General features: G+C 40.5%; 2 protein-coding genes across 5 annotated transcripts in view; both read left to right on the forward strand.

The window, feature by feature from the left end:
• Nucleotides 1–253: 253 nt before the first annotated feature.
• On the forward strand, nt 254–11888 carry ttf2 (transcription termination factor, RNA polymerase II). Of its 2 annotated transcripts, none has more exons than XM_044366506.1 (23): nt 254–361; nt 630–735; nt 1343–1429; nt 1761–1830; nt 2442–3323; nt 3518–3638; nt 3869–4054; nt 4338–4495; nt 4815–4896; nt 5035–5160; nt 5558–5708; nt 6004–6109; nt 6398–6582; nt 7197–7350; nt 7571–7662; nt 8267–8352; nt 8815–8957; nt 9072–9251; nt 9674–9732; nt 10183–10336; nt 10528–10610; nt 10905–10979; nt 11402–11888. In XM_044366506.1, exons 1-23 carry the CDS (start codon nt 334–336, stop codon nt 11544–11546), a joined length of 3459 nt encoding a protein of 1152 aa, XP_044222441.1. In that variant the 5' UTR covers nt 254–333; the 3' UTR covers nt 11547–11888. The 2 variants fall into 2 exon arrangements, with proteins under 2 accessions (XP_044222441.1, XP_044222442.1); XM_044366507.1 differs by having other exon boundaries at nt 8818–8957.
• A 998-nt stretch (nt 11889–12886) lies between these two features.
• mphosph8 (M-phase phosphoprotein 8) overlaps nt 12887–26274 on the forward strand; it is a 32765-nt gene continuing 19377 nt past the window's right edge. Inside the window, exons 1-7 of one of the 3 annotated variants that reach the window (XM_044365211.1) lie at nt 12887–13128; nt 16888–17049; nt 19229–20257; nt 22338–22425; nt 23208–23468; nt 24460–24582; nt 26034–26122. In XM_044365211.1, coding sequence (XP_044221146.1) covers nt 13027–13128; nt 16888–17049; nt 19229–20257; nt 22338–22425; nt 23208–23468; nt 24460–24582; nt 26034–26122 — 1854 coding nt within the window. In that variant the 5' untranslated portion in view covers nt 12887–13026. The remainder of the gene's footprint in view (nt 13129–16887; nt 17050–19228; nt 20258–22337; nt 22426–23207; nt 23469–24459; nt 24583–26033; nt 26123–26274) is intronic. The other 2 variants (XM_044365212.1, XM_044365213.1) reach the window with 2 other exon arrangements.

Below are 26274 nucleotides of genomic sequence, written 5' to 3' on the forward strand. Positions count from 1 at the left end.
TTTTTGAAAATTGATTTAAAATTATATCCGGTTTAACGGCGCCTGGCAGAAATATTTCAAAATAAAAGTAGACCAAGCTATTACAATGTTATTCGTCATATTTTTACCTCAAATATTTGATATTTTATGTACTCTACTACATGTTACTATATATATCACTATAGCTTTACCGTTCGTTTTTACACAAGTGACTTTTTATTATCTACTTAGGAATAAAAGACTTTTATTCTGATATTAAGACACTGGATGTGCTTTCTGGGAGCTGCGATTGGTTGATACGAAATATCACAATTCACGTTCGGGAAACTGAAACTCAATGTGTCTGTGTCCACGATGGAGAAGGTTTTATGTAAAGTACACGGTAAGTTGTACTAAGTTTGTGATACTTGTTTTGTTAAATAGAAAATTGGATTTTGTGTTTAGTTCCCAGAAGTCACATTTATGTCGTCATATCTATTCCCTGACACGTTGTTGTATGCATGACATCGCAGTTTATTTGAATGGCCGGTGTTTTGGGCTAACGTTTAACAAGCAAACCTACTTGTTCTACTAATTTCTCCTGCTAATTTACAGTAAATGTTAAGTTTGTGTAAGTTGCTAAATAACTCGTTCTGTATGTCCTCATACAGGCAGTGTGTGTATGTTAAAAACTGGCGTTAAAGATGGACCAAATAAGGGCAAAAGCTTCTACGTCTGCATTGACAAGCAAGGCTGTGATTTCAGCCAGCTGGCCAGGTTGGTATTTCTTCACGGATCCCCTGCATTTCAGCCGTGAAACAAAATTAGATAGGAAGAGACAAGTAAAAGTAGACAATAGAAACCACCACAGCTGTCATGTATTACAAATGTTTATTATATTGAAAAATCTACAAGTTCGTCATTCAAGATGCCTGAGGAACATTCTTGTCCAACAGCCTCAAAGTAAAGAGTCACGAGTTTCAGTTTCAGTTTCAGTTTCATATCTTAGCTGCTTCTCATGTATTCGCATTGCATTCTAGTCAATAGAGCAAAGCATCAGTTTCTCTTTCAGATCTGGATCTTGTGTAAGACTAATACATGAGAGACAGAAACTGGGGCTAAACTGCATACTGATATAGATTTTGTGCTATTCATATTAGTATCCAATTTTTTCCTACCCATATCAACTATTACTTCATACATGCTGGGTCTTAGTTTGAGCATTGATTTTGTCAAAACATTGTACATTTAATTGCATATTAGTTAAATTGTTTGGCAGATTTTGAACTTCATCAGTCACCTTGGTAGTTTACAGAAAATAAGGTTTCTTGTGCAGATTAATGTGACTGTTTTTGATCTGCATCATCATCATCATCTTCCCCAGCATCTCACCCTCCCACTGCCTCAATCATGAAGATTCAATGGTGGAACTCCAAGCTCTCACCTTCAGTCAACAACAACAGAGCTACAGGTGGGTGGGCAGTTGGATTTTTTATGGTCCAAAACAGGAGTGTAACTTGGAATATATATTGATTCTTATATATGGCTGTTTTCATTAGTGCCCCTCTATTTACTCTTAATACATTTTTTAGAAATTAATGGTAATTTTTAGAAACACAAAACCCTGAACAAGGCCCATTGAAACATTGGCACTCTCATTCACTTCCTGCAAAACTGACAAGAGTTATGTGTCTTGCTCAAAGGCATATGAGGAAGAAGATGCCTGTTTCTACGTGACCATACATCTGCTGTTGGTCGAGTTTGACCAAAGTGTGACCCTAACATTTACCCTTCTTTTCCAGGTTGTTCTACCGGTGTATTGTGGGTAAAAAAGCAGGCCAGAAGTGGTGTGGAAACGTACCCTGGACTGCAGTAAGATAACATCTGTCACAGATATCACCATATGCACCCTTATTCATATACCTTAGATACCTTAATTGTCACCAACATCTGGGACTCATTAGCTGTAGCCCACACATTAATCTCTTCAGCAGCACCAGAGGTTTCATCATTACACGTTTATATGTGGACAAGAATTCATCAAATCCACAGAACTTCATGTTGCATTATCGTCAAGATCAGAAGTTTTGCAAAGAGACCAAATATGTCAGTAGCAGGGTAAATGTTGTGAAATTCCATTTTGGGTGTCTCTGTGTGGGGTTTGGGGTGTTAGTCTGGTTGTTGACCTCATTTCCTGTCAGTTCTTCACTGTCAACTGTCTAATAAAGGAATTAAATATCTAAAAAATAAATAATATCAAATACAAAAATAACATCTTAAAATGACTTTTTAGTAGCTTACATGAAGAGCTGGAACACATAAATATAGAAGATCCACATATATTGTCAAACAATGTGGCAAAATATTTTTTTCTAACTAGTGGTTTGTTAACTTTTGAAAAGAAATTGAGATTGTTTTCAATCACTTTCCTGAAAACTTTCTGCTACCCATGTTTAAGATGTTTTTTGTCTCCATCATTGCAGCCAGAGAAAGAAAAGAGAAACCCTCTATCTGACACACAGGCACCGCCCTCCTGCCTGCCGCCTGCCCGAAACCCCTTCAAGGCCCCGGTTAAAACGGACAAGGACTCTGAGTGGAGGAGGATGCAGTGTGGTGGAGGTGATGTGAAAGGAAGAGAGGAGAAAGACAGTGAGGCAAGTCACAAGGGCGAAAGAAAAGAGAGTTGCCAGAAAGAAAATGTGGAGAGTATAGGTGCAGGAGCGGAAAAAGAAGAGGAGGAAGGGAAGCTGAATGCATCAGACACGTATCGAGGTAAACAACTTCCACCAGGGATGAAGGTAAAGAAAAGAATTTCAGATGAAGAGAGAAAAAAAGCCAACGCTGAGGAAAACGTGGTAGATAAGGTGCAAGACGAGACGAAAGAGAATCACAACAAGCAGAGGGAAGCTGAGAAAACAAGCCCTACCTCCAGTGTCAAGGCTGCTCGTTCTGAGAAAATCAATCAAACCTCACAGGATTCTCACAAGGACCCGGCCCAGCAGCCAACTGGCTCTGAACCCTCTCAGAAGGAACAAACTGATCCTACAGTAAAAGAGAGTGTTTCTAAATCTGCGCCCGGTAGCAGTACCAATGCTGCCAGACACTCTGATAAAACCAGGAGCCCCGCATCTAACACTCCAACACAACCAGAGTACAGGCAAACCAAAAATCACCAAGACGATGATGATGATGATGTAGTGTTGGTGTCAGTGAAGCCTGCCACTCAGAAAACTCCTCCTGCTTCTACTATCCAAAAGCCCTTGACCACCTTCCCAGGCTTTCAGCCAACCTCCAAGGTCAAAGGTCAGGTGGAAGATCCCAGAGGACTGCACAACATGCTCACTGCTCAGCTCCAACAGAAAAAGGTGAGTATGTAACCAAGACATAATGGCTACAGATGTCATGAGCCCTTATGTGGCACATATTAGAACCCCAACTTGGATTTCTAAGATTGATATTTGACAGTTTGAATAATCTGATAATAATATATTTATGAGCAGCCACAGCAAAAAATATGCTTGTTTATCCCCCCCATATCCCTTTTCCCCCTCCTGTGAAGGCCACTCTGTCTGTGGTGAATGTGGCAGCTCTACCGGATAAAGGGGAAAGGTTGAGGACTCAAGTCAAGGAGCTGGAGGACGCGCTGGAGTCGCTGAGCCTCACTGCTGCTTCTCAGCCTGGTAACTCGTTCACTCATTGTACGACAGGAAAGATTCCTCCACATTGCACTGATGTAGAAATGAATGCATGTCTTTTCTTTCACTTTAGCTTCAATTTAACTCACTTAATTGAAGCCCCATAATAACGTAGATATGCAGGAACAACTTGAATTCACTCTACAGTGGGGAGAGCAGTTAACATTGAGGTGTGTGTCTAACCTCTGCAACGCTAACATATGAATCATTTTCAGAGTCCGAGGGTACAGAACGTAACAGCAGTGATGCTGGACCAGGTTGCAGTCAGGTCAACCCATTCAGTCGGCAAGGGGGCACCATCCTGCTCCCTGCCCCCCCGGCTCCCGGCCCCTACTCTCACCAGGCCTCCGGCAGCTCCCTTGGGCTCCAGCTGAGCCAGGGAAACACCCAGATGTATGGAGGTAGGCTGAACACAGTTGGAGTTCTGTGACACTTTCCAGTTGTTAAGACATTTTTGTAGACATTTATTTTTTTATTTCTTTTTATATTAGCGGTTCTTCTCTCTGACTAGCTAGCTTGTGGTAAGAGGAGGATGTCCTTCCTCTCCAGCATTTGATGCATTTCTTATTTTCACCTTGATTTTTGTTTTTCCATGATCATTTTTCTCATGATGTATTTTTTCTTTCCCTGCTTTTATTTATATTTCATGCAAACATCCTAATCCTTAGTCCTTCATGTTTCCAGCAAACCCGCAGGTCCAGGCCTTCTACGGTGGCAGGATGACTGATGACCGTCTGCTGGCAGTGAAAAATGCCACCTGCGAGGCCATCGACCATCTCCACAAATCCCTGGAGTCCTGCCCTGGCCCAGAGGCTGAGGTCCCAGACCCTAAGGGCATCAAGGTTACACTCTCCTTCAGTTACTTGTCTGGTTTTTCATCAGTCCATTACCCAGTATATCTGACCTTAATGAGATTAATGAGTATGCTATCCACATACTTTTGTGTATTTATGGTCTGGGGCTGTTTTTCACTGTTTGGGCTGCAGTGTTTGTTCCAATCCAATCGATAGAAATGCAGCTCATTCACATTTCATTTTTCAAAACACTACTACTTTTTGAGCAAAATTCACTCAACACCCAGATGGAAACATAGCTTCTCTGTCTTTTTTTTTTCGTTCACGTTACTTTAATAACATTGTCCTCTTGTGATTGGTTGGTCAGGTGACGCTCCTGGCCCATCAGAGGAGAGCTCTGGCTTGGCTTCTCTGGAGAGAAGCCCAGAATCCCTGCGGAGGAATTTTGGGTATGTTTCCCATTTCCCACACTAAAGATGTGACAGTGAAGACTGATAAGAAATCTTGCTGAAAGATGTGAGATATAGATGAAATAATATTGTATGTCTTTTTCTTACTCTTCTCGCTCTTACTCTTTTTGGACTCAGCTGACGACATGGGTCTGGGGAAGACGCTGACCATGATTTCTCTCATACTGGCCAAGAAGAGCGAGACAAAAGAGGAACGTGAGAAGAAGGAAGAGAAGAAGGCAGAGAACTGGATCTCCAAAACTGGTAACTAACACTTTTTTATTTTACATTATTACTGTCTGTGCAATTAATGTTTAAAGTACACAATACTTCTTCTTCTCCTTATTGAATTCTGTGAATGTCCCACAATGTAATCTAATAAAGAAGTAGGACTAGAGAGGAGTTTTTAATGCACAAATTCCATTTGTATTGTCAGCAGAAATCACAAATGCCAACCAACATTGCTGATACAACCCCTTCCATAAAAGAAATGCAGTTTAAGAGAAAGCTGGACTCACTATCGTCATAGTTTTTATAGAGTTCATAGAGTTTTAGTCGTCAAATCGTTGTACTAATTGGAACTTGTGGTGTAAAGGTGTTTATTTTATGTTGTGCATTTAGAGCCTGCAAGTTGTGATTAGTTTGTTTGCTCACCATCCAGATTCCAGCGTTGTGGTTTCCAAAGGCACTCTGATCATCTGTCCCGCCTCTCTGGTTCACCATTGGAAGAAGGAGGTAGAGAGACACGTCAAGACGGGCAAGCTGACGGTGTATCTGTATCACGGCCCCAACCGTGAGAGAAGTGCCAAAGTGTGAGCCAATCATGCGCAGATTCCATTTCCATACACACACACTATTTCTACCGTGTACAGTACCGCTACCATTTGAGCCATTGTTTTCTCTGTTCTGCACTCCGTCCCTTGTAATGTAATATAATTTTTGTATTTTTGCCAACAATTTAATTTTGTTGTGTTGTTCTGTCAAAACGCTTCTGAGAATCAAAATTATATCACTAAACTGTAAAGTAGGCATCCCATGTTTTCGATGACCTGATTTTTGAAGCACACACAGTCAAGCTGAGTGAAGTGTTGTCTGTCTGTCTCTCAGGCTGGCAGATTATGATGTGGTGGTGACCACATACAGTCTGGTCTCTAAGGAGATCCCAGTCCAGAAGGAGGAGGCTGAGAAACCCAACAAGGATGCTGATGAGGTGGTGGGTAATTTATGACAATTCTGATAAAAAAATAATAATTCTGCAGCATTGATTTCTGCAGCTTTATTGCTGCAACTTAATATCCTGCCCTATCCCATAGTTATGCCTACGACTCTGGCAGCTGATACTGGCTATTTTCATGACAAAAAGTTGTGTGTTTTGTCTGATTTACCTTAGAAATGTATTGTCAGTTTGATAAGTAATTACAACAGCATTTTGAAACATCATCGGCACCAAAACAAAAAAAAGTAAACGCATGTACACTTGATCCATGTCGATTTTCCTCAGCCATCACACTCGGCTCCTCTTCTACGAGTGGCCTGGGCCCGTGTGGTTCTTGACGAAGCCCACAACATCAAGAACCCAAAAGTGCAGACCTCCATGGCTGTCTGCCGGCTGAGGGCCCGCGCCCGCTGGGCCGTCACCGGAACACCCATCCAGAACAACCTGCTGGACATGTACTCACTGCTCAAGTAAGACAAAAGAGAGCAGTAGAGTTTTAAAATGTTTCCTCATAGAAATGTCTTCTGCTGCATGTTGGACATGTGTGGTTCTCAATGGGAAGTGTTTTATTTCTAGTGAGACCGGTGTGTTTACTATTTGTAAAACATTATTGTTATTTCTTTTTTTCAGAATTTTTTTTACAGGATATTTTGTCAACCACTTTATTTATATCATGTAAAATGCACTGTGCATCAATGAAAAATGACAAAAATGAAATATTCAAGCAGGCCAAAGTTATAATAATGTAATATCATAAATTTTCATAATTGATTCATGAAACTTATCACTTGTACCTTGGCCCGTGGCTCAGCTTTTCAAATTCCAAATTTCATGGAAATTCATTCATTGAAAGTACTTTTTGAGATATCCTCTGAATTATCAGACAAACAAACATTCTGGATCGAAATCTTTACCTTGGCAGGAGTAACAGAAGCGTGAAGCAGTTTCTCAGCGGGAGAAAGAGAAGGCTCAACATTAGAGATATTTATATATTTACCACTGCTATAAACAGCCTTTACACTATTCAAGATGGTTAACTTGAATGAGATTCTGTTCATTCACTGTCTGTTTGACTCTGTCCCAGGTTTCTGCGTTGTTCTCCGTTTGATGAGTACAAACTTTGGAAAGCACAGGTTGACAATGGCTCTAAGAGAGGCAGAGAGAGACTCAACATCCTGACCAGGAGTCTGCTGCTCCGACGAACCAAAGACCAAAAGGACTCCACTGGAAAACCTCTGGTAGGGACGAACTCACACACACACACACACACACACACACACACACACACACACACACACACCTTGGACAAATGTCATCAAAGGAAAATTTAATTAAATTCCATCTTTATTTCGGACAAACAAATTCCTCTTTTCAAGCTAAAGTTGAAGTGCTGATTGGTTCAAACATCAACACATTATCAGTCTTGATCTTGGATGAAATCAACGTTCAATGTTTCAGGTGTCTCTTCCTGATCGGACCTGCGAGGTGCATCAACTCAAACTGTCTGAGGATGAGCAGGCTGTTTATGATGTGGTCTTCGCCCAATCCAGGTAAAGCAGCAATTCATCTTGTTTGTTTCATTTTAATACAAGAGTTATGAGTTACTCTCTCTTTAAGAGCCAGTCTAAATCTTTAAAAACAAAGGAGTGGTTGTTAACTCCCTCCTTTCCTTTGTCCTTAAGCTTAGGAAACACAGGATCATTCTTGATGAAAGTAAAGGAGATATCACCATCCCCCAGTTCCAATATTTTAAATGTTGCAATAAATGATTGATGAGTGTATTGTCAGTTTACTCAGATTCTCTTAGTTCTGCATTTGTGTTTTTGTAATTACTTTGAATATTTCCTGCAGAGCATTTCATGACCTCATGTTGTTTTCCATTACTACCACGGAAAAGTAGCTTGGAAAAAAACAGACATAAATGTGGAACATTTAAATCTAATCATTGTAACTTCAAGGTTGGAGAAGTGGAATTGACTTCTCTGGGCCAGCTGGCTAAGACTACACATGGAAAGAATGAATGTTCCCCTTTAAACTACGCTCTGACTCTCCTAGTTACACTCTAACTAGGAGAGGAGATGCTGATAAGCCTTCATGGATACCGTAGATAGATCAATAAAAATAAAAAATAAAATTACTTCTTACTTCTTTTAGATCGACTCTGCAGAACTACCTGAAGAGACATGAAGGAAATGACGTGAACAAGAGAAACACTTCCAGTTCCAACCCCTTCGACAAAGGTGAGATGCCAACTGTTTTTTTTTTTTTAACTATGATTATATGGAATTATATATGTATGTCAATCCTGAGCATGCAATGGAGCATTTTGAGCACATAAAGTGATTTTTTTTTAGTCTCCGTTTGCTAATAAGATAATGTAAGTAAGATGATGCTCTGGATAAAACATTATCCTACGTTTTTCTCCTAGTTGCAAAGCCGTCACATTCTCTTTGACCTCAGCTGCCATGTTGCAGTGTGTGTGAATTTAGTAAATTATATATTGGCAGCCTCGCCAAATATGCACTCAGAAATCTTAGTGTACAAGAGTTTTTATTTCTGATTTAGCGTTTTTTAAGAATGTATGTGTAAGATTATGTGTCGCTTACTAAAAAAAATAAGAGAAATGAGAATTTTCCACTTTGGGTGAATCAAGTCTGACATTATTGCCCTTTAAACTGTGTGTGCGTGTCTTCCTTCTTCAGTAGCCCAAGAGTTCGGTATGCCCCAGGCTGACCCTGCTGTGTCGAGTTCCCAGCAGCCCCAGCAGGCATCCAGCACCGTTCACATCCTGTCACTATTGCTGCGCCTCCGACAATGCTGCTGTCACCTGTCACTCCTTAAGAAGGTACGCTGCACGCACCATCACACTGTGCGGCTTAGGAAAAAAATTCAAGACATGCTCCCACACAAAAACCAGCTGCGTAGTCTACATGATAAATTATTTTCATTCTCCGCTCAGACTCTCGACTCATCGGAGCTGCAGGGTGATGGGATTGTCTTGTCTCTGGAGGAGCAGCTCAACGCTCTGTCACTTTCCTCCAGCCCCTCAACATCAAGCCCTCATCCCAAAGACACAGTGGGCCTTAATGGCACGCATTTCCCCTCGCATCTGTTTGAGGACAGCAGTGAGAGCACCAAGGTGGGCACCGTGAATGTGATGCTGCAAGCTGTTTATCTGAGCAAGCGACTTGTCTGACAGGAGAAAAGTTGTATCAGTGTTGTTGTAGTTCTCAGTGGTCTCCAGTGGGGGTCAGTAAAGGTTATAGGTTATTTAGGACCTGAGAACACACCAGCAGAGTGATAATATATCAGTTAACTTTCGTAAGACGTGAGTTTAAATCTGTTTTTGTCAAGAGCATTGGGAAAATATAGAACAGGCCAGGTGAGAAAACAGTTTTTCATGTTTGACAGGACAAGGTGTCAGCATACAACATATCAAAGTCTGTTTATTAGTGCAAATAGTGCAAAAAGTTATATGTTTTCCTGCATCTGTGGTGTCATTTAACAACTGGTGTTAAGTTCATTTGGTGCTAAAATGTATTTTTCTCCCTCAATTTCCAGATTTCTGCCATTGTTTCTGAGCTGAAGGCAATCAGACAGAAGAGTGACGATCAAAAAAGGTAAAACATTTAACTCTTACCCTCGCCACAGACTCTTTTTTTTTTTTTTTATCCAGTCATATCCAAAGTTCATTTAGATTCCTCCAGCAAGGCTTCAACACATTCATTTGGTAGACAAAAGCATTTGCCAAAGTTCACAAATCCTTCTCACCACAAGGTCCACTCAGAAGCGGTTCTGAAGCTTTCCATCATATCACACAGTCTTTCCTAGCAGCTGGAGTTATCCCCTTTTTGGATGAGGAAGATTGTGTGATGTCTGTTCTCATGTCATATATATTTTTTTCATCCCTCTCTGTATAGGATCTTTTTAAAGGACAATTAAATACATTAATTGATCTGTAAACTATTAACAGCTACCGACATGTACGAAGTCACCCCAGTTGACTCAAAAGAATCATTAAATGTTACCGTCTTATGTTTAACCTTCATGTGGTTTCTCCTGTCTGGCAGTGTGATTGTGTCCCAGTGGACCAGCATGCTCCGAATCGTGGCAGTTCATCTGCAGCGGATGGGCCTGAGATACGCTGTCATTGATGGGACCGTCAACCCCAAACGCCGCATGGAGCTGGTGGAAGAATTCAACACTAATCCTAAAGGACCACAGGTAACTATGACCGAAAACTCAATTTAGCTGATTATCACATCTATATGGTCAACAAGTAAAGAATTGAGCCTTTTACTACATCATTTACAGTGAATTCTGCCACAGTGCCGCTGCTGCTATTTTCAGATCTCAATCCACTGAACTCAAACCAGTATAACATGTTAATTTATATTTCTGGCTTTCTGCCAAAGGTGATGCTGGTCTCTCTTTGTGCTGGAGGGGTCGGACTCAATCTCACTGGTGGGAATCACCTCTTCCTCATTGATATGCACTGGTGAGGCACACACTTACAAACACTCATGCAAACCATACCAAAGACAGAGTATGATAATTGGTGTTGGCTTCACCCTGCTTGTTGCCAATAGTATGTACAGTATATCTTTTGTTAAAATTACTGTTTGTTTTAACCACCCATTATGTCGTCATTGCTCTTTATTTTACCTTCTCCTGAGTCTCACTAGAAAAGTGCTACATAAATAAAATTGATATTATTACAGATGCAGTGACTATCACAAACAGATGAATATGTAATACCTGTAATGAAATATGAAACTATTTTACATGACAGGAACCCAGCATTGGAGGATCAAGCCTGTGACCGAATCTACAGAGTTGGACAGAGTAAAGATGTCACCATCCACAGGTAACGAATCAGCAGGACATTTAATGTGATTGTGCAGCTGCTATTATTATTTATTATTACTATGTACAACATTGTTGCAAAAGGATTAGATACTTTACTTTTGTGAGTGTAGACATACAGCACTGGGACAATAAATCAATCGAGCATACTGTATACTGAAGGACCTTTTGTGTTGGGGCAAGTGTAACCTAAGTCAAGCTACTAAGGGACAATATACACCATCAAAATACAGTTAAAGTTGGCTGGTTGGAAACAACAAACCCTCAGATACACGAGAAAACTATTTTCTTAGTCTTGTTATAAGTGAAATGCTTCTTGGACAGCTTGTACTTGAATCTTCATAAAACTTATTTCGTAAGCATCTTCATTCGTTCATATTACTAGACGTAATACTGTGTTAATAGTTTTGTGTGTGTTTACAGGTTTGTGTGTGATGGCACAGTGGAGGATAAGATTTCCACACTACAGGCAAAGAAAAAGGAGTTAGCCCAAAACGTGCTGTCAGGAACAGGAAGCACCTTCTCCAAACTCTCCCTGGCTGATCTCAAAATCATTTTTGGTGTCTGAGATGGGAGATAACTGAGCACTATCAAACTCACAACTACAATACCAGAAAGCCATTTATACACATAATCAATATAATAGTTTTACATGTGTCTATGTGTCATTTAAGTTCTTATTATTTTATTATATTAAATCACAGGGATGGAGCAAAAAGAGCATTCCCTCCGTCAAAGTTATTTTCATTTCTGATCACTGACCCATTATTGGAGTGAAGCAAATATTTGCTTTTAAACCCTGATTGGGTTTATTTTCTTTTTAAATACCTTTTTTATTATTAAGTATTGTGCTTTGTTGGTGTATGTTTGTTGATATGATAATCAAATAAATTCAGGTGATTGCAAGTTATGGACGTTAATGTGAGTGCTTGCTGTATGAAGTCCTTTACACAGTGAATTGAAACTATTTATCAATTCAATATGTTAAGAAATTAAGTTGAATGTACTGTAATTTGCTCAAGCAATCAAAACTATCAGATTAATTTCAATGCCACCAAAACTAGTCACTGCTGCCAAAAATATTTTTACTGATATTGTACTTTTCAAGATATATTAAAGTGACGTGTCAAAATGTGCTTTACAAGGTATTTAAATATGAAGATGGCATTCATTTATATATATATATATTTGACACTGAAGAATACATACATTTCACCTGATAGCCTGGATAAGGTATTCAGACTATATATTGGTCAGACAAATCGCGTTTAATTTAATGTCACCTACACAGAAACTGTTACATCTTGAAATGGTTTTGTGTGTTTAAACATAATAGTATGTTGGAGGTGATAACATATTCCTTTTGAAATTATGCATATGTATCAGTGTTGTCTGACTGCCCGCCTAGTCTGCCGTCCACCATATTTTCGATGCTCCTTAATGATCACTGTATGTGGAATCCAGAGGGTAGTTGTATGTTCATGCTGCGTTTGAGACTGTGGGAAACATCGGAATTTGGAATGCAACGTTTGAAATAACGACAGAGTAAATTGGCAATAGCGCACAAAAATCGGGAAAAAACGTTATTTTCATTTGATGATTTACATTATCTTCAATAATCCATGTCGTAAAGATATCTTGAGTGGAAACTGTCAAAACGGAAAGTGTGGAAGAAATCGGTGGTAAAACTAATCTATTTGCCGCCTATATATAATAACGTCAGGTATCGCATTCTTCAGAAATAATTGTTAATACAGACTAGTACCACAAAGTCCAAATTAGTTTTTGCCGCGTACAGGCTTCGACACAAAACTAAATTAAATTTGCTCGTTTGCTTGACAAACTCGTACATTAGGCTTAGAAGTGCCACATTTAGGAGGTTGGAGGCAGCGCTTGAATGCAGCGTAGTGAGGGCGGGCGGTGCTTTCCTGTGAGCCGCAGAGCCAGTGCTACAGTGCAGTCTCCGCGACCTGCCTCTGTTAGCACGGACAGTACGGCCTTCACGACTGCCGAAAGAGGAATAGCTACAACAACACCAACTTACAGCTATGGCGGCCGAGGCCGACAAAGTAGAGCCGGCGGACAGCGAGCAAGACGAAGAGGAAGATGTTTACGAAGTGGAGAGAATCATTGACATGCGGGTGGAAGAGGTAAAGAGAGCTAACTGCTACGTAGCTTGGCAAACATGGCTGGCATTGCTTTCACTCCACGCTTAACGAGCATTGCCCACCTACAACATTTTCTATTTACAAAACTGATTTACTACAATGTGATTTCACTGCATTTTGATGCATAGAGATGCTTTCGTGTCCTCAAATCATACGCTATTAGCCATTCCTTTGTCGTAGCTCTGTACTCCTCCATACACAGCATCTTTTTTTCTGCACAACTTCTCCCATAATGTCCGCTTGCCTCTCCCCCACTGAGGCCAAGGACGGAGGCTTTTGCAAGCTTGCAGACAGTCTCATCATAGTTGCTCTTGAGCCAGATGTGTAGCTTCACCAAACATGCCCTGGGATTAATGCTGTTCTCACTGTGCATACACCAGCTTTGATGCTGAGGTTTTCCTGCCAGTTAATGCATTTCTTCACCATGTGAATTAACGTCCGCTAATGTTACGTTAGCATCGTGGCCGCCGTGTTTGAAATGCCATCAACTAACCTGTTTTATCACCCTTCCGTGCATTAACAAGAGAAGCGCGCAATTGCATAATATTGATTATATTATCACACTATTTTCAGTTTCATCGTGTACTTGCATAAACACAGCAACGCAATCAGCTACGTTACGTTCAATGGAAACTTTCTTGAAGGTTCAGGTGACAGAGCACGAGTATGTTACAACGTGCACTAAAAGCTATAAACATTCTGATGAGAAGCTGTAGTAGACGTTAAAAGTTAAGCTGATAAGTAGCCTATCTTTCACTTCCTCGATGTTGCATTATGACTCTCAAAACGTCACTCACAAGCATTAAGTACATCACACATATATTACATCCTAGTGATGAAGAACAAAATAACATTTGCTTTGTATGCTCTCTTTGAAGAGTTTATCACAGCTTGGTTTCTTATTTAACATCTCTACATTCTTTCTCGATACTATTATTAATAATCTGAGTGAAATCAGTTCTATTGGCTGTATCTTCCAGCTCTTTGTGGACTAGTATTGATCCCTCCATTTATATTTGTTTACAAAGTCATGCCTTGTCACGGGACAGTGCCACATTTTCACACCTGAACATTAACTGGCCCCAGTGCACATGGAAATGTAATATGTGGTTTTTGTGTGGGTAGGTTTCAGGCTTGTATTTGTTATTTTTACTGTACTGGGGCTTTTTACAAAGTTTCAATGATACCTCACAGTCAATAAAGACAAGAAAGATGAATTCATGATGTATGAATGTGATTACTTGAACATAGTTGTGCTAGATTGGGTTTCTATGGTGTGTACTTTTGTCACAGGACAGAGAAGATATCTGTATAGTAGCAACTTTTGACTGCTGAAAGAAAAGGTCACCACTTAAAGTTGTGCAACGTCTTATCCGATCTTAATCTTAACCTGAAAAAAATGTATCTTCCTGTTTTCAACTGTGAAATTGAACTGCTGAATAAGTGGGTTTTTGCGGGTGAACGGTCAGTTATAAATATAGGAGCTCTAGGTTCACACCTAGACCACAAGGCCTACCTGAGCAACACGTGTGGTAATGTGGTCCATTTTTTCCATGTGCATGCAGTTCCCCTCAAAAACACACCCAGGCCACACAACCACCTCTACCTGAGCAGCAGGAGCAAAAGATAAAGTGCTATGGCTTTCCTTCTGTCTACAACTCACTAAAAACCTACCAAAACAAAATTAAACATGAATTAACAACATTACTATTATTTAGGAAATGTGAATAGACAAGTTGGCTAATCAAAACTATTTGAAGTAAAGTAACATTATATATATTTAAAAAAAAAAAAAAAAAAAAAGAAAAGAAAAGAAAATTGATCCTAGAAAGTCTATTTTCTTCATGATCTTCATGAGAAAAAATGTCAAACTTGAAGAAAGCACTTCTGATTCAGCAGAGACTGAACCCAGAACATCTGCTTATACAGTTTGGTTTGGCACCTGTAATGCAAATGAAGGTCCCGCTCCCAATGTAAATGAGTTGTTGATAAGCCCACCTCTGGAAACCTGTAGAACAGAAAGCCACCTGTGAAGTGAAGAGGTATCGCTGTATATTTTTTATTTATTTATTCTTATTTTTTTTTTTTTTACAATTGAGCACATGCTTCCTCACCTTTTTCCTGTCCACACTAAATATAAATGAAATGAAACATTTGAGCGATGGCCATTGTGAGAGGCAAACTCAATGTAGAAACATAAGGCTGGCAGCAGCATCGCTCTGTGTTTGGACACCACACACGTGTGAGCAGCAGCAGTTAGGCAAAGTAGCCATCACACACAGGTAAAGGTAGGCTGTGTGGCCTGGGCGTCAGACAGGATGTGGAAGTGCCACAAAGCGCAGTCAGTTTCCTTTTGGTGTCCATGTGAACCGATTGGACCATTCAGACTGCGGCCGGCTTGTGATCTGCAGTGATGGTTTTGATGTCTTGTCTATTTACTCCCTACACTGTGAGCAAATTCTCTTTAGAGTCTCCCTGAGTTTGTACCACTTATGTAGATAGCCCCAGAAACATCGGGAGCGAGAGTGAAAACAGATTCGGAAAGGAAGTAAGCCTGGTCTGCTGGCAGTTCTCCAGGAAGATGCAGCCATTGAAACTGAATCTGTGTTTGTGTGTTGGGGCAGCGTTGCAAAACACATGGGCACTGGTCTAATGTGATAGAACATCATTAAAAGCCTTTATAATCACAGTGAACATGCCAATAAGATGCCAAGAAAGCAGGAGATGCACTGGACCAGAAACCTCTGGATCTATATTCTGTGTAACGAGGGGAATCCTGTTCAAATCCATGCAGGAGACTGAACTTCTGAAGTCAGACCTAAGATAGATTTAAACATACTTGGCTTGTCATTGTGATAATAGCAGCACCAGTGTAGAGAAGACTGTTCTGTAGAGGTCTGAAGTGTTATTCTTGTTTTTATTTCTGCAAAGACACATTTCACTTTGTGAAGATGATTAGTTTGTGTGCTGCTGTATCCCTGTTTCAGTCACTTTCAAATGCTTGAATGACAACACTGACGAATCCTGTCATGAAGGGTATAAAGCATTGTAGAATTTGATCGTGGGTTGTTTGATGTAAGCCCAAATTGTTGGAATTATTTTCAGCTCTTCAACTAATCATTTCTCCCGAGTGAAAAAAGATAAATGTAGATTTTTAGACCAATTATTCTCACTTATGTCAAGTTACGCTCGATGACTGTCACTCAAGACTTTCTCTGGTTACTTCATAATAAGTGTTGGATTATGCATAAAAAGAACTAGTTTGTACAGGGATTTGTCTGACTAGACCAGACAGGAAAAAGTAAACAGCCAAACTTGAAGGCAGGGTGAGACACTGGCTGTCATAGAGAGAGACAAAGAGGAGACGTCATAGTCCTTTTAAATATGAGGATAACGGTGCACAGTCTATCCTATAAGGCATTCATGGTGTTGCACTCAGTTGTAAACTTGAATATTGCCACAAATAGTTTCCTTTTTGTATGAAGGCTTACAACATGGACGGAGCAGGTAAATATGAGTATGTGCAGTTACAGATGTTGGCTGGAGTGGTTGGCTAGAGCAGCAAGAGACCCCATTGGCCTCTTGCTGTCTGATACAATTTGTCATGTTCATGGAAATCCTGTGTTGCTCTACAGATTTTAATTGGGGGGTCAAATGAGGAGTTCTGACAGCTCCTGATCACAGTGTCAAGTCTGGAGGGGATGCTTGAGCTTCATGTCTTCTGTCTTTTTGTTTTTTCAGGGTGAGGTGCTCTACAGAGTCCGTTGGAAGAATTACTGCTCTGATGATGACACTTGGGAGCCAGAGGCACATTTGGAGGACTGTCGGGAGGTCCTCTTAGCTTTTAAGAAGTCCATGGCTGATGCTAAGGCCAAGAAAGAAGCAGAAGCCAAGAAGAGTGTGGTAAGTCCAACTGATGGTTAGGTTTACAGAATAAAACAAAACTGATCAGGGTTCAACATTAACCATGGCCTTTGGCCACAAAAAGTTACTTTTTGGCCACCAAGTTTTATCCCCACACTGCAAGCCTTCGCCAGCACAACTGAGAATCCACATAGGAAGCGAGACGTGAGCGAGCACAGTAACTGCTCAGTCCACACTGACTCCAACCTGCATTCAGCATCTCCGTCCACAGAACCAGCTGTCTGTCTGCAGCAGCTGCTGACCAGCAGCCGGCTAAGACCGTATCCAGACCAAATCAGGCAGTGCGGCGAACATGCCAGTCCTCCCTTTTATTTTAATGGGGGTAGTAGTGCGTTTTGGCTGCGGCCGTTTTGGCTGATCAGACTGATCAGAGTTTAAACTCTGTCATGAGGGAGGACAAAGACGTTGCTAGGAGGAGGCGAAGACATTTATCTTCATATGATAACGTTAAAAGTAAAGTTAGACTTTGCTGTCAGCTTCTCGACTCATTTTAAAAAAGAAGATGAGAAAGAAAGAGAGAGAGCTGAGAGCACCAGCGAGAGAGAGAGAGAGAGAGAGCAGCTGTGGTCGAGCAAGCTAGACAGTGAATGAAGAGAGGGAGCGCTGGTAGCGAGAAAGCCGGTGAATCAGATCAATAAAACGTTATTTTCTGATTGTTTCACAGCGGTTACGTTCTAGAGCACAAATAAACACGCCCACAACCCCCACACACCTCCGCTCAACTCTGCGGCTGAACGCAGCACCGCCTGATTCGGTCTGAATACGGCCTGACCTGCCTTCACCAGGCCGACTGACAGCAGAATTTTACTGGGCCAAAACAGCTTTCATGCTGGCTCCACAGGAGGAAATCCACAGTCTATTTATTGATTCATTGGATTTATTTCCCCGCCCACGTAGCGAGTAAATATGCCTGTAGTGAAACAGGCGAGCCCACAGACAGACTGGGAGCCTTGACCAATCAATGTAGATACCATTAATACCTTCAAAACACATATACAGCGGGATATTTGTGTGATTTAAGCAGCTGTCTCTGCAGATTACGCTTCACATTTGACAATCTTCTCAACAACGGCTGCTATCTTTCTTTAATACGGGGGAAGAGTGGCCGCCAGGTAAGGCGTGTCCTCCAGAAGGGCTTGTAGGCAGATAGAGCAGAAAAAAGTGACCCCTCACTCCCCCTACTGATGGCTCTGCATTAGAGCAATGCATCAAAAGCTGCAAGTCTCAGTCTAAAAAGTCAAATATTATCAGCAGCGGCTCATGTTTATTTCCGATCAATTATCCTTTAACGTTATATCCTTAGAAAATCAATAATATACAGTGGGGTCCAAAAGTCTGAGACCACATTGAAAATCTCTAATATTTTCATGTAAACCTGGAAATAATCAGAAAGTTTGAGGGTCAGAAACATGAAGAAGAAATATTTAAGATTCTGCATTATTACTGACCAACTTAAATCGTTTGTACAAAAGCTCAGATCTCCGTGAGTCGTATCTCTTCCATTGACGCGTTCAGATCGACACTCAGGTGGATTTGATCTACTCATCAGAGGCTCGTTCAAGTAACTCAACTTGCAGCCAGTGTTCACCTGTTATGGCTTTATTATGGCTTTAAAATGTAAAGAAAAAACTTTTTCTTTGTCAACTTTTATTTATATGACATATTGGATTATTTTCATTTATTGAAGTGTTACAGTTAATGAAGGCTGTGTTAAGTTGAGTTAAATTGCCTTTTCTGTGTTGTTTTTACATAAGTTTACATTTGGGCCACCAAAAATGTACTTTGGCCACCAAATTTAGGGGCTTGGTGGCCCTTGTGGCCAGTGCTTAAAAATATTAGTGTCTATCCCTGCTGATGTCAGCACAGCATTTATGGAGCAGGGTCGACTCTAATTCCTTTAGCTTGTTGGAATGACCAACTTCTACCATGGTATGTTGGGAAACTCACAGCTGATCAGCTGGTAAATTTGAAAAAAATACAGGGGACCAGATATTTACTGAACAAGTTAATGGTTATTTTGCTGTTGCCCATGACGAGCATACATATTTGTTTCTAACACATTTACATCACAACTAAAAGTACTTTTTTCTTTAGACTTAAGCCATAAAGTAATACACTTTCTTAAAATGTGACTTTGCTTGTCCCATTCCTCTACTAGAAGCTGCTGCCTACAAAGAGTGATATATTTGATGCAGACTCCGAGAGTGACAGCGACAAAGACCGTCCAGCTGAGGCACCCATGAAGAAAAAGAAAAAGAAAAAGATTCGGGAAGAAGAAGAGGAATCACCGTCGAAGGAGAAAAAGAAGAAGAAGAAAGAGAAGCGGAAGGAGGATTTCAGGCCTCTACCGGCACCAGAGACTGATGAAGAAGAGGAGAGACCCCAGACTCCACCCTCTCCTCCCAAGGAGAAAAAGACTGAAACAAAAAAGCGTCTGGTTGACTCTGAAGAGGAGGACGACGAGCCCGTTCCCTCCAAAAAACACAAGAAGGAAAAGGGAAAAGATGGAGGAAAGCACAGGAGAGAAAAGTTAGAGGAAGGGAGGAAAAAGAAAGGGAAGAAGGAACGCAAGATCGAAACATCTGAAGATGAGGCAGCTGCCCCGCTGGAGGACGACCTGAGCGACAGCCCGTCAAAATCCCAAATAGACGATACTGAAAATCAGTCAGCAGAGACAATAACAAAGTCAGCCGAAAAGGCACGTTCAGAGGACAAGTCCAAACAAAAGAAGGGGAAATGGGAAGTAAAGCTGCAGGGCATTAAGGACCTCATCCAGGACAAAAAGGGCAAAAGGCCAGACGACACGCAGAGAGACAGCAGCCTCCAAAAACTAAAGAGCCTCACCTCGAAAAGCAAGGAGGAGGCTGCTCCCCTCTCCTCAGACTCCAGCGACAGCTCCATCCTACACAAGAAAGCTAAGAGCAAAGGGCAGGAGAGCACCTCAGCACCACCCAAAGTCCCATCTTCCTCCACATCGTCCTCCTCATCCTCCGTCACAGTCGCCAGTAGCACCAAGAGTAAAGAGGATGAGCTGGTTAAAGAGGAGGTATTGGGACAGAAGGATGCCACAGGCTCCACTAACCTATTCGAGAAGTTCCTTTTGAATTGCGAGGCCAAGGACCGTGCCCCTCGCAGGCAGCCGTCACATCAGCCCGCCGCAGAGAAGACCACCGCCAAACCCCCGAAGGTACAGTATTACTGCTTTTACTTTCATGATTCATTTATTAGTGTCAGAAAAAGGTTAAAAAAAATACCCATCACTATTTCCTAAAGCCAAACATGACGTCCTCAAATGTCTTGTTTTATCCGACCAGCAGTGGGAAACCCAAAGATTTTCAATTTACAATGATATTAAGCAAAGAAAGCAACAAATCCTCACTTTGGACAAGCTGGGACCGGAGATTATTTGGCATTTTTGTGTTGAAAATTGCCTTGCATGACTAATAGATTATCAAAATATTTGGAGATTAATTTTTGCAGGCTAGTCATTTCAGCTGTAATGTTTACTTTTATATTAGCCTGCATAATGTTGACATAAAAACAAGGGTCAAGTTGAAATTGGGGCACATGTGTATTCTACATACCATGAACAGTCAACTGGCTGATATGAAAGTCACAAGAGAAAACCAGAGCAGTTTGAAGGCTGTTGTGGAACAGTGCACACACACACCCACCAGCGTCACCAAGAATATTTGTTGTATTATATTTTTATGTAGCTTCATATTTGCTCATGGCAGCCAGATGGAAAAGGGGGAGCTGATTAAGATTCAAGGTTGAATATGTTATTCTCATTTCAGCATAGTTGATAGGAATTTGCTTTAATGAGCTCACATAAAAAAACAAAGCAAGACACCTCAGGACACAACAGGACCACACTGACGACATGATTATAGAGCAGGTTTGAGTCACAACACCCGAGCACTTGCTGTATTTATTTTATTTAAGAGACCGGTAGAAATATTATGAGATTTATTTAGATTCTTTATATCTGAGTCATCTACCAAAGTTACTGCAGTCCAAGTTTGGTAAATTTACAGGTCATCATATTAACCAGTATCTTGATGAGTAAAAAGTCCAGTGTTGCAAACAGAAATATAGCCCAGGGTCCGACATAACCGGGCCAGTAAAAGTTTATGCACTGCCATCAGTGTCACGGCGGACAAATAAATCGGGGTCACCTGCTAGGCAGCCGATAAATAATTTGGAATCACAGCGCAGGGCCAGGTTTATATCACTCTGTGGCACAGCGCCACTGCTAAATGATGAACGCCACCGCTGTAAGTTCACGTTGTACATAATAATCACGACGAAAGCAAACCGTGCGCGCTTTCTTTACTTTGAACAGCTGATTGGAGCTAGTGGGGAGAGAATGGGATGTTTGCTTCTCCGTCTCTCTCCTCTGCTCTCTGTCAGCGCCTGCATGCACGAAGGCAGGGCTGAGCTACACACACACACACACACACACACACAGACCGGAGAGTCCACAGTGTACAGAATGAAACAGACTTTAGGGTATACTTGAGTCAACTATGACTGCGTGCTGCTGTAAGTATAACAAAATCCAGCAGTAAGAGACAGTATGAGCAATTTATCAAACAAACACAGGTTGAAAAAGCAGAACATAAACTTCAATATGTCTTTGACTTCCTGTATATTTTACAGCTATGTGGAGCTTATTACACTAACAGGAAACTCTTTTGAACAAGCTTAAAACGGATGTTCATTGTATGAAACCATTGAGTCTAATTAGCTAAATATCTAAAAATGAGTTGGATTCTTGTAGATTTTAAGCTGACACCAGCCCGCCCCTCCTCTCCACCAGCACTACCTGCAGCAGTGAGTCTGACCAGGACAAAATATGGAGAAACCTACATTTATACACCTTTCGTTTGCTGATCCAATATGTGCCTAATTTTATATTTCGCAAATTTGTGTAATATCAACATTACATATCCATAACTAAAGGGAAACAACCAAATCTAAAGGGAACATAAGTGTTGATCGTATTATGTGATTAAATTACCAGAGTTATGGGGGAAAAAAGGATTACTTTTATTTTTTTGGCTGCCGGGTCAGTGAAAATATACAAGGGACCAGTAAAACTCTGATCTATTGGCCAAGTGAGTCTTTGTCTTTAATTTTTTTCAGAATGGACATGACTACTGTCAAATGTTTGCCCTATTTGTTGTTGCTCAGTGTTTTGTCTGGAAAAACTGCTTGGTGTTAACATTGTTTTTGTATCATTTTATCATTATTTTGTATATTAGCTAATAGGAAAGATTGAGAAGATCCCCAAGTCAACCAAAGAGTCTCCCGCTCAGAAACCAGACTTTGAGAAGACGAAACAATCAGATGGTATGTACAAAGACACACAAAAACAAAACATAACATATACTTTTAGTTATTGTTGTTGCTTAGTTTGAACATGTTCATCGTCACATCAACCCAAACTGACTTCAGTTAATGAGCATCATAACACCAACTGGTAAAAACAAAGTGAAAGTATGATTGCATCTGTATGCAGTATCTTACACAGGTACGCCCACTTTTGATCAGTTACAGTGTCAACAAGCATCACGTTATTATAATATATATATATATATATATATATATATATATATATATATATATATATATATATATATATATATATATATATATATATATATATATATATATATATATATATATATATATATATATATATCGGAATTTTTCTATGCCCTAATATTGGCAATGTTGGCCCCAAAAATCCAATATGGGTCGGGCTTTAATTCAATGTAACTCATTGAATATAGTATGTTTATCTATTCCAACACAGCAGGCTGAGACCCCAGGTATATGTGGTAATATATATGAAATCATAAATCTCAACAGTTGACAAACTCACCCAGGCTGCCCCATAATGTCCAAGCTGTTTTCATTTTGAACTATGTCACTAGTTTATGAACTATAGCAAATGAGAAACAAGTCTCCACAGAGGAGAAAGGAAGAATCGTAGCCATGAAGAGACAACAAGCTACTGTTTCCTGTGTTTCCTGGTTTGTTTGTCAGCTGCAATGGAGGAACAAAAGCTCTATAGACGTTTTTTTAACAATGTTCTAAGAAATATGACACCTTGTCTGCTCCTCCTCTAGTCCCTAGACCTGGCCAGAGTTATGGCTTCAGTCTGGACAGTGATGAGAGGGAAGGAGAGGAATCTACGGCAAAGCCGAAGCCTGGAGAGGATTCCCGGGAGCGAAGGGAGAAGACAGAGGATGCACAGCGGCCTGGCTGGGAGAGGAGAACCCCAACAGATGACAGGAAGAAGAGGAGAGAGGACAGTGAGCCTAGACTCTTCATAGCCTGTGATGACAATCAGGACACCCAGGACCCACTAGAAGGCACAGACAAATCTGGTATGCTTCTGATTGGCCAATGAACACTTTCTACTTCCAAATAACAGCTTGTTGTTTCACATCAAATGAAATTTGATGATTTTTGTAATACACATACACAGATTTGAAACCTACTGTAGTTGTGAACAATTTTGTTCAATACTTTTGAAAGTATTAGTTGATGAACTCTCCAAAGACCCTTTCACACATTCAGTCTACCCCTGAAATGTTCAGGAACATTTCCTGCATGGTGTCATGTGTGAATGGGAGCAGGGATTGATATTCAGGGAAATCTGTACCACTAGTTTCCCTCCTCAAGACCCAGTAACATTTCAGAGAAAATGCCGGTATGACTGTGGTGTGAATGAAAGCAGTAACATTACAGGGACAAGCACATTAATGATTATGTCCATCTGACAAAAGTCGCTTTCACGCGAACCAATCACAAGACTCCACTAATGACGTATTTGAATCTGCGACTTGTTTACGGTTACCTAGCCAATGCTTTCGTGAGTGATTTGATAACTAACAAGCAATAACAATTTTGCAAACAAGTTAACAATTAAGAATGGCTGGAAAAAGGACAGATTCAGAAATAAGGGAGCTCCTCTCAGTCCACGCAGAGCAGTTGGCATCCATAAGTGTTGCATGACCACCATCTGCTGGACCCATCCATCTATTCCGACATTGACACGGCATGTGTAAAAAGGCGCAAGATGGAAATGTTTCTAAATGTGGCTGCATATGTAAATCATGAAAATCACCAGCAGTACCTGAAAGGTTATCCCAGTAATTTACCGGGAACTATGTGTGAAAGAGGCTAAAGATGCAACTGAAAGCCCTGAAATAAGTTAATAAGAGGACCTTGAGTTAAGATTATTTTAGAACACAAGAATTTACTGTAATGTAGGAGTACCTTGAGTCAAAAGTTTTAGGAGAGTAAGACAAGTTTTTAGCCTGCCAACTAATAATGTATCTGTGTCATGTATCTCTCTCATTGTGTCTCACACAGACAAGGGTCAAGCCACTTTGAGTCTAGGAATGGACCTCAATCTGGACTGGATGACTCTGGACGACTTTCAGAAACATCTGAACGGAGAGGATGAGATCCTGTCAGGTCCACCGTTATCACCCAGTGAGTATTTCTATTTATATCTTAGACCTGACTGCGGACTGACTACTGTTATCTAGCAGCGTATAAGGAGTTGATAGGTGATTTTCTGACTTGGTCAAAGATACTTGAAAGGCACTTGGTGGTTGTTACTCAACACATTGGTAGTATTTGGAACTACCATTGGAATTTAAACTCTGACCTCACAGACCATTTTTCTAAACATTGGGACATCTGTTTTGGCATTGTAAAGTCCCAGTGGTGCAGCACTTACAGCATCTTTATCTTCTGTAATGTGACCTATTTGGGCAGAAAGTCACTCATTTTCTTCTACCTCTGGCTGTACTTAACACTATGCATTGTATTGGAAAAATGGTCAGATGTTTGTTTAAGTCCTGGCACATGGTGGTCACAAGCAAGAGATGTCTACCCTCATAATGGGGAAACATTTCAACTTCTGGTGGAGACGGGAAGTTAAAAGACAAAACAACCAGGTTGGAGCACTTTTCTGATGCTGAAACACAGAAGGTCATTTGATCATTACATGCACACCTTGCTCACCCGTGTTGTTAAATCAGGAGGAGGAGAACAAGGGAGAAATTAATAAATTGGAGCACAAGCACACTCTTTTAGAAATGTGAAAGTTTAAGCAGACTGATAATCAAACACACATCATATGATACTGCTCTGCCAGGTGCTGTGACCCACTAGCTAATGGTTAAGTGCAGTTTTTTACAAAATGAGTCATCAAAACCAAGAGATAAGTGAACTATTAAGACAGGGACAGTGGAGTGCTCTGCTGTGTCTCCAGCAGTGGAGAGCAGCCTCTCTGCTGCATCATTAGTACCATGGAAATCTGTTTATCCACAATGGTGTACATATGCAGGGCTTTTAAAATAAAACAGACCATGGGCTGAGTTATTTTCGTTGCCCCACCAGACTTGGTTTAACTTTTGTAAGTGTGTGTTGGTCAACTGGTCTCGTTTGTTTGGTGAGAGTTAGGTGCTCGCTCTGCTCCGCTACCATTAGTCTGTGGGTGATAAGGTACAAAGCATTCACAAAATACTTCACCTTCATCTTTTAAAGCTAATTATTAAATTGTTAAACCCAAAGTGTATGCATATGCTTTCCTTTTCTTGTGGATGAACTATAAGATTACTCTACTATGTGCACGCTGTACACCTCCCAGTGCTGCACTGTGCCCTCATGGTTGACTTCTGACTTCTTTTTTCATTCTGTCCACATAACGTCCATCAGTCATAAACCAAAGTATTGGACGAATCAAAATTTAGACTTAATGATGGCACTAGATGAAAAGTTAAATCATCACCAAAGTCATCACAATTCATCCTTAGCGGTAAATTATACTATTTGAGGACATTGTTATTGTTTATTTATTTTTTTCACTATATCTTGTAAAAATATTTTTGAAGGTAAGATCTATAATGTGTATTTTCCCACCTTGTTCCTGTCAGGTGAGTTGCGGGATGCTGTGAAAAGTGGAGATTACATGGCTGTAAAATTGGCACTTAACTCCAAAGAGGACTACAATCTGGACCAAGAGGTATGTTTTATTCCCTCTAAAATGTTTTATTGTAACAAATATATAAACCCATTCACCCAAACCATCTCATTTCTGTCTGCTGATAATGTTGTGACTTATTTTAGTTTTATTTTATTTTTTTATTTATAATAATCTATACCTCTAGGCTTCTT

This window comes from Thunnus albacares, chromosome 11 (genome assembly GCF_914725855.1).
Source record: "Thunnus albacares chromosome 11, fThuAlb1.1, whole genome shotgun sequence".
NCBI lineage: Eukaryota > Metazoa > Chordata > Actinopteri > Scombriformes > Scombridae > Thunnus > Thunnus albacares.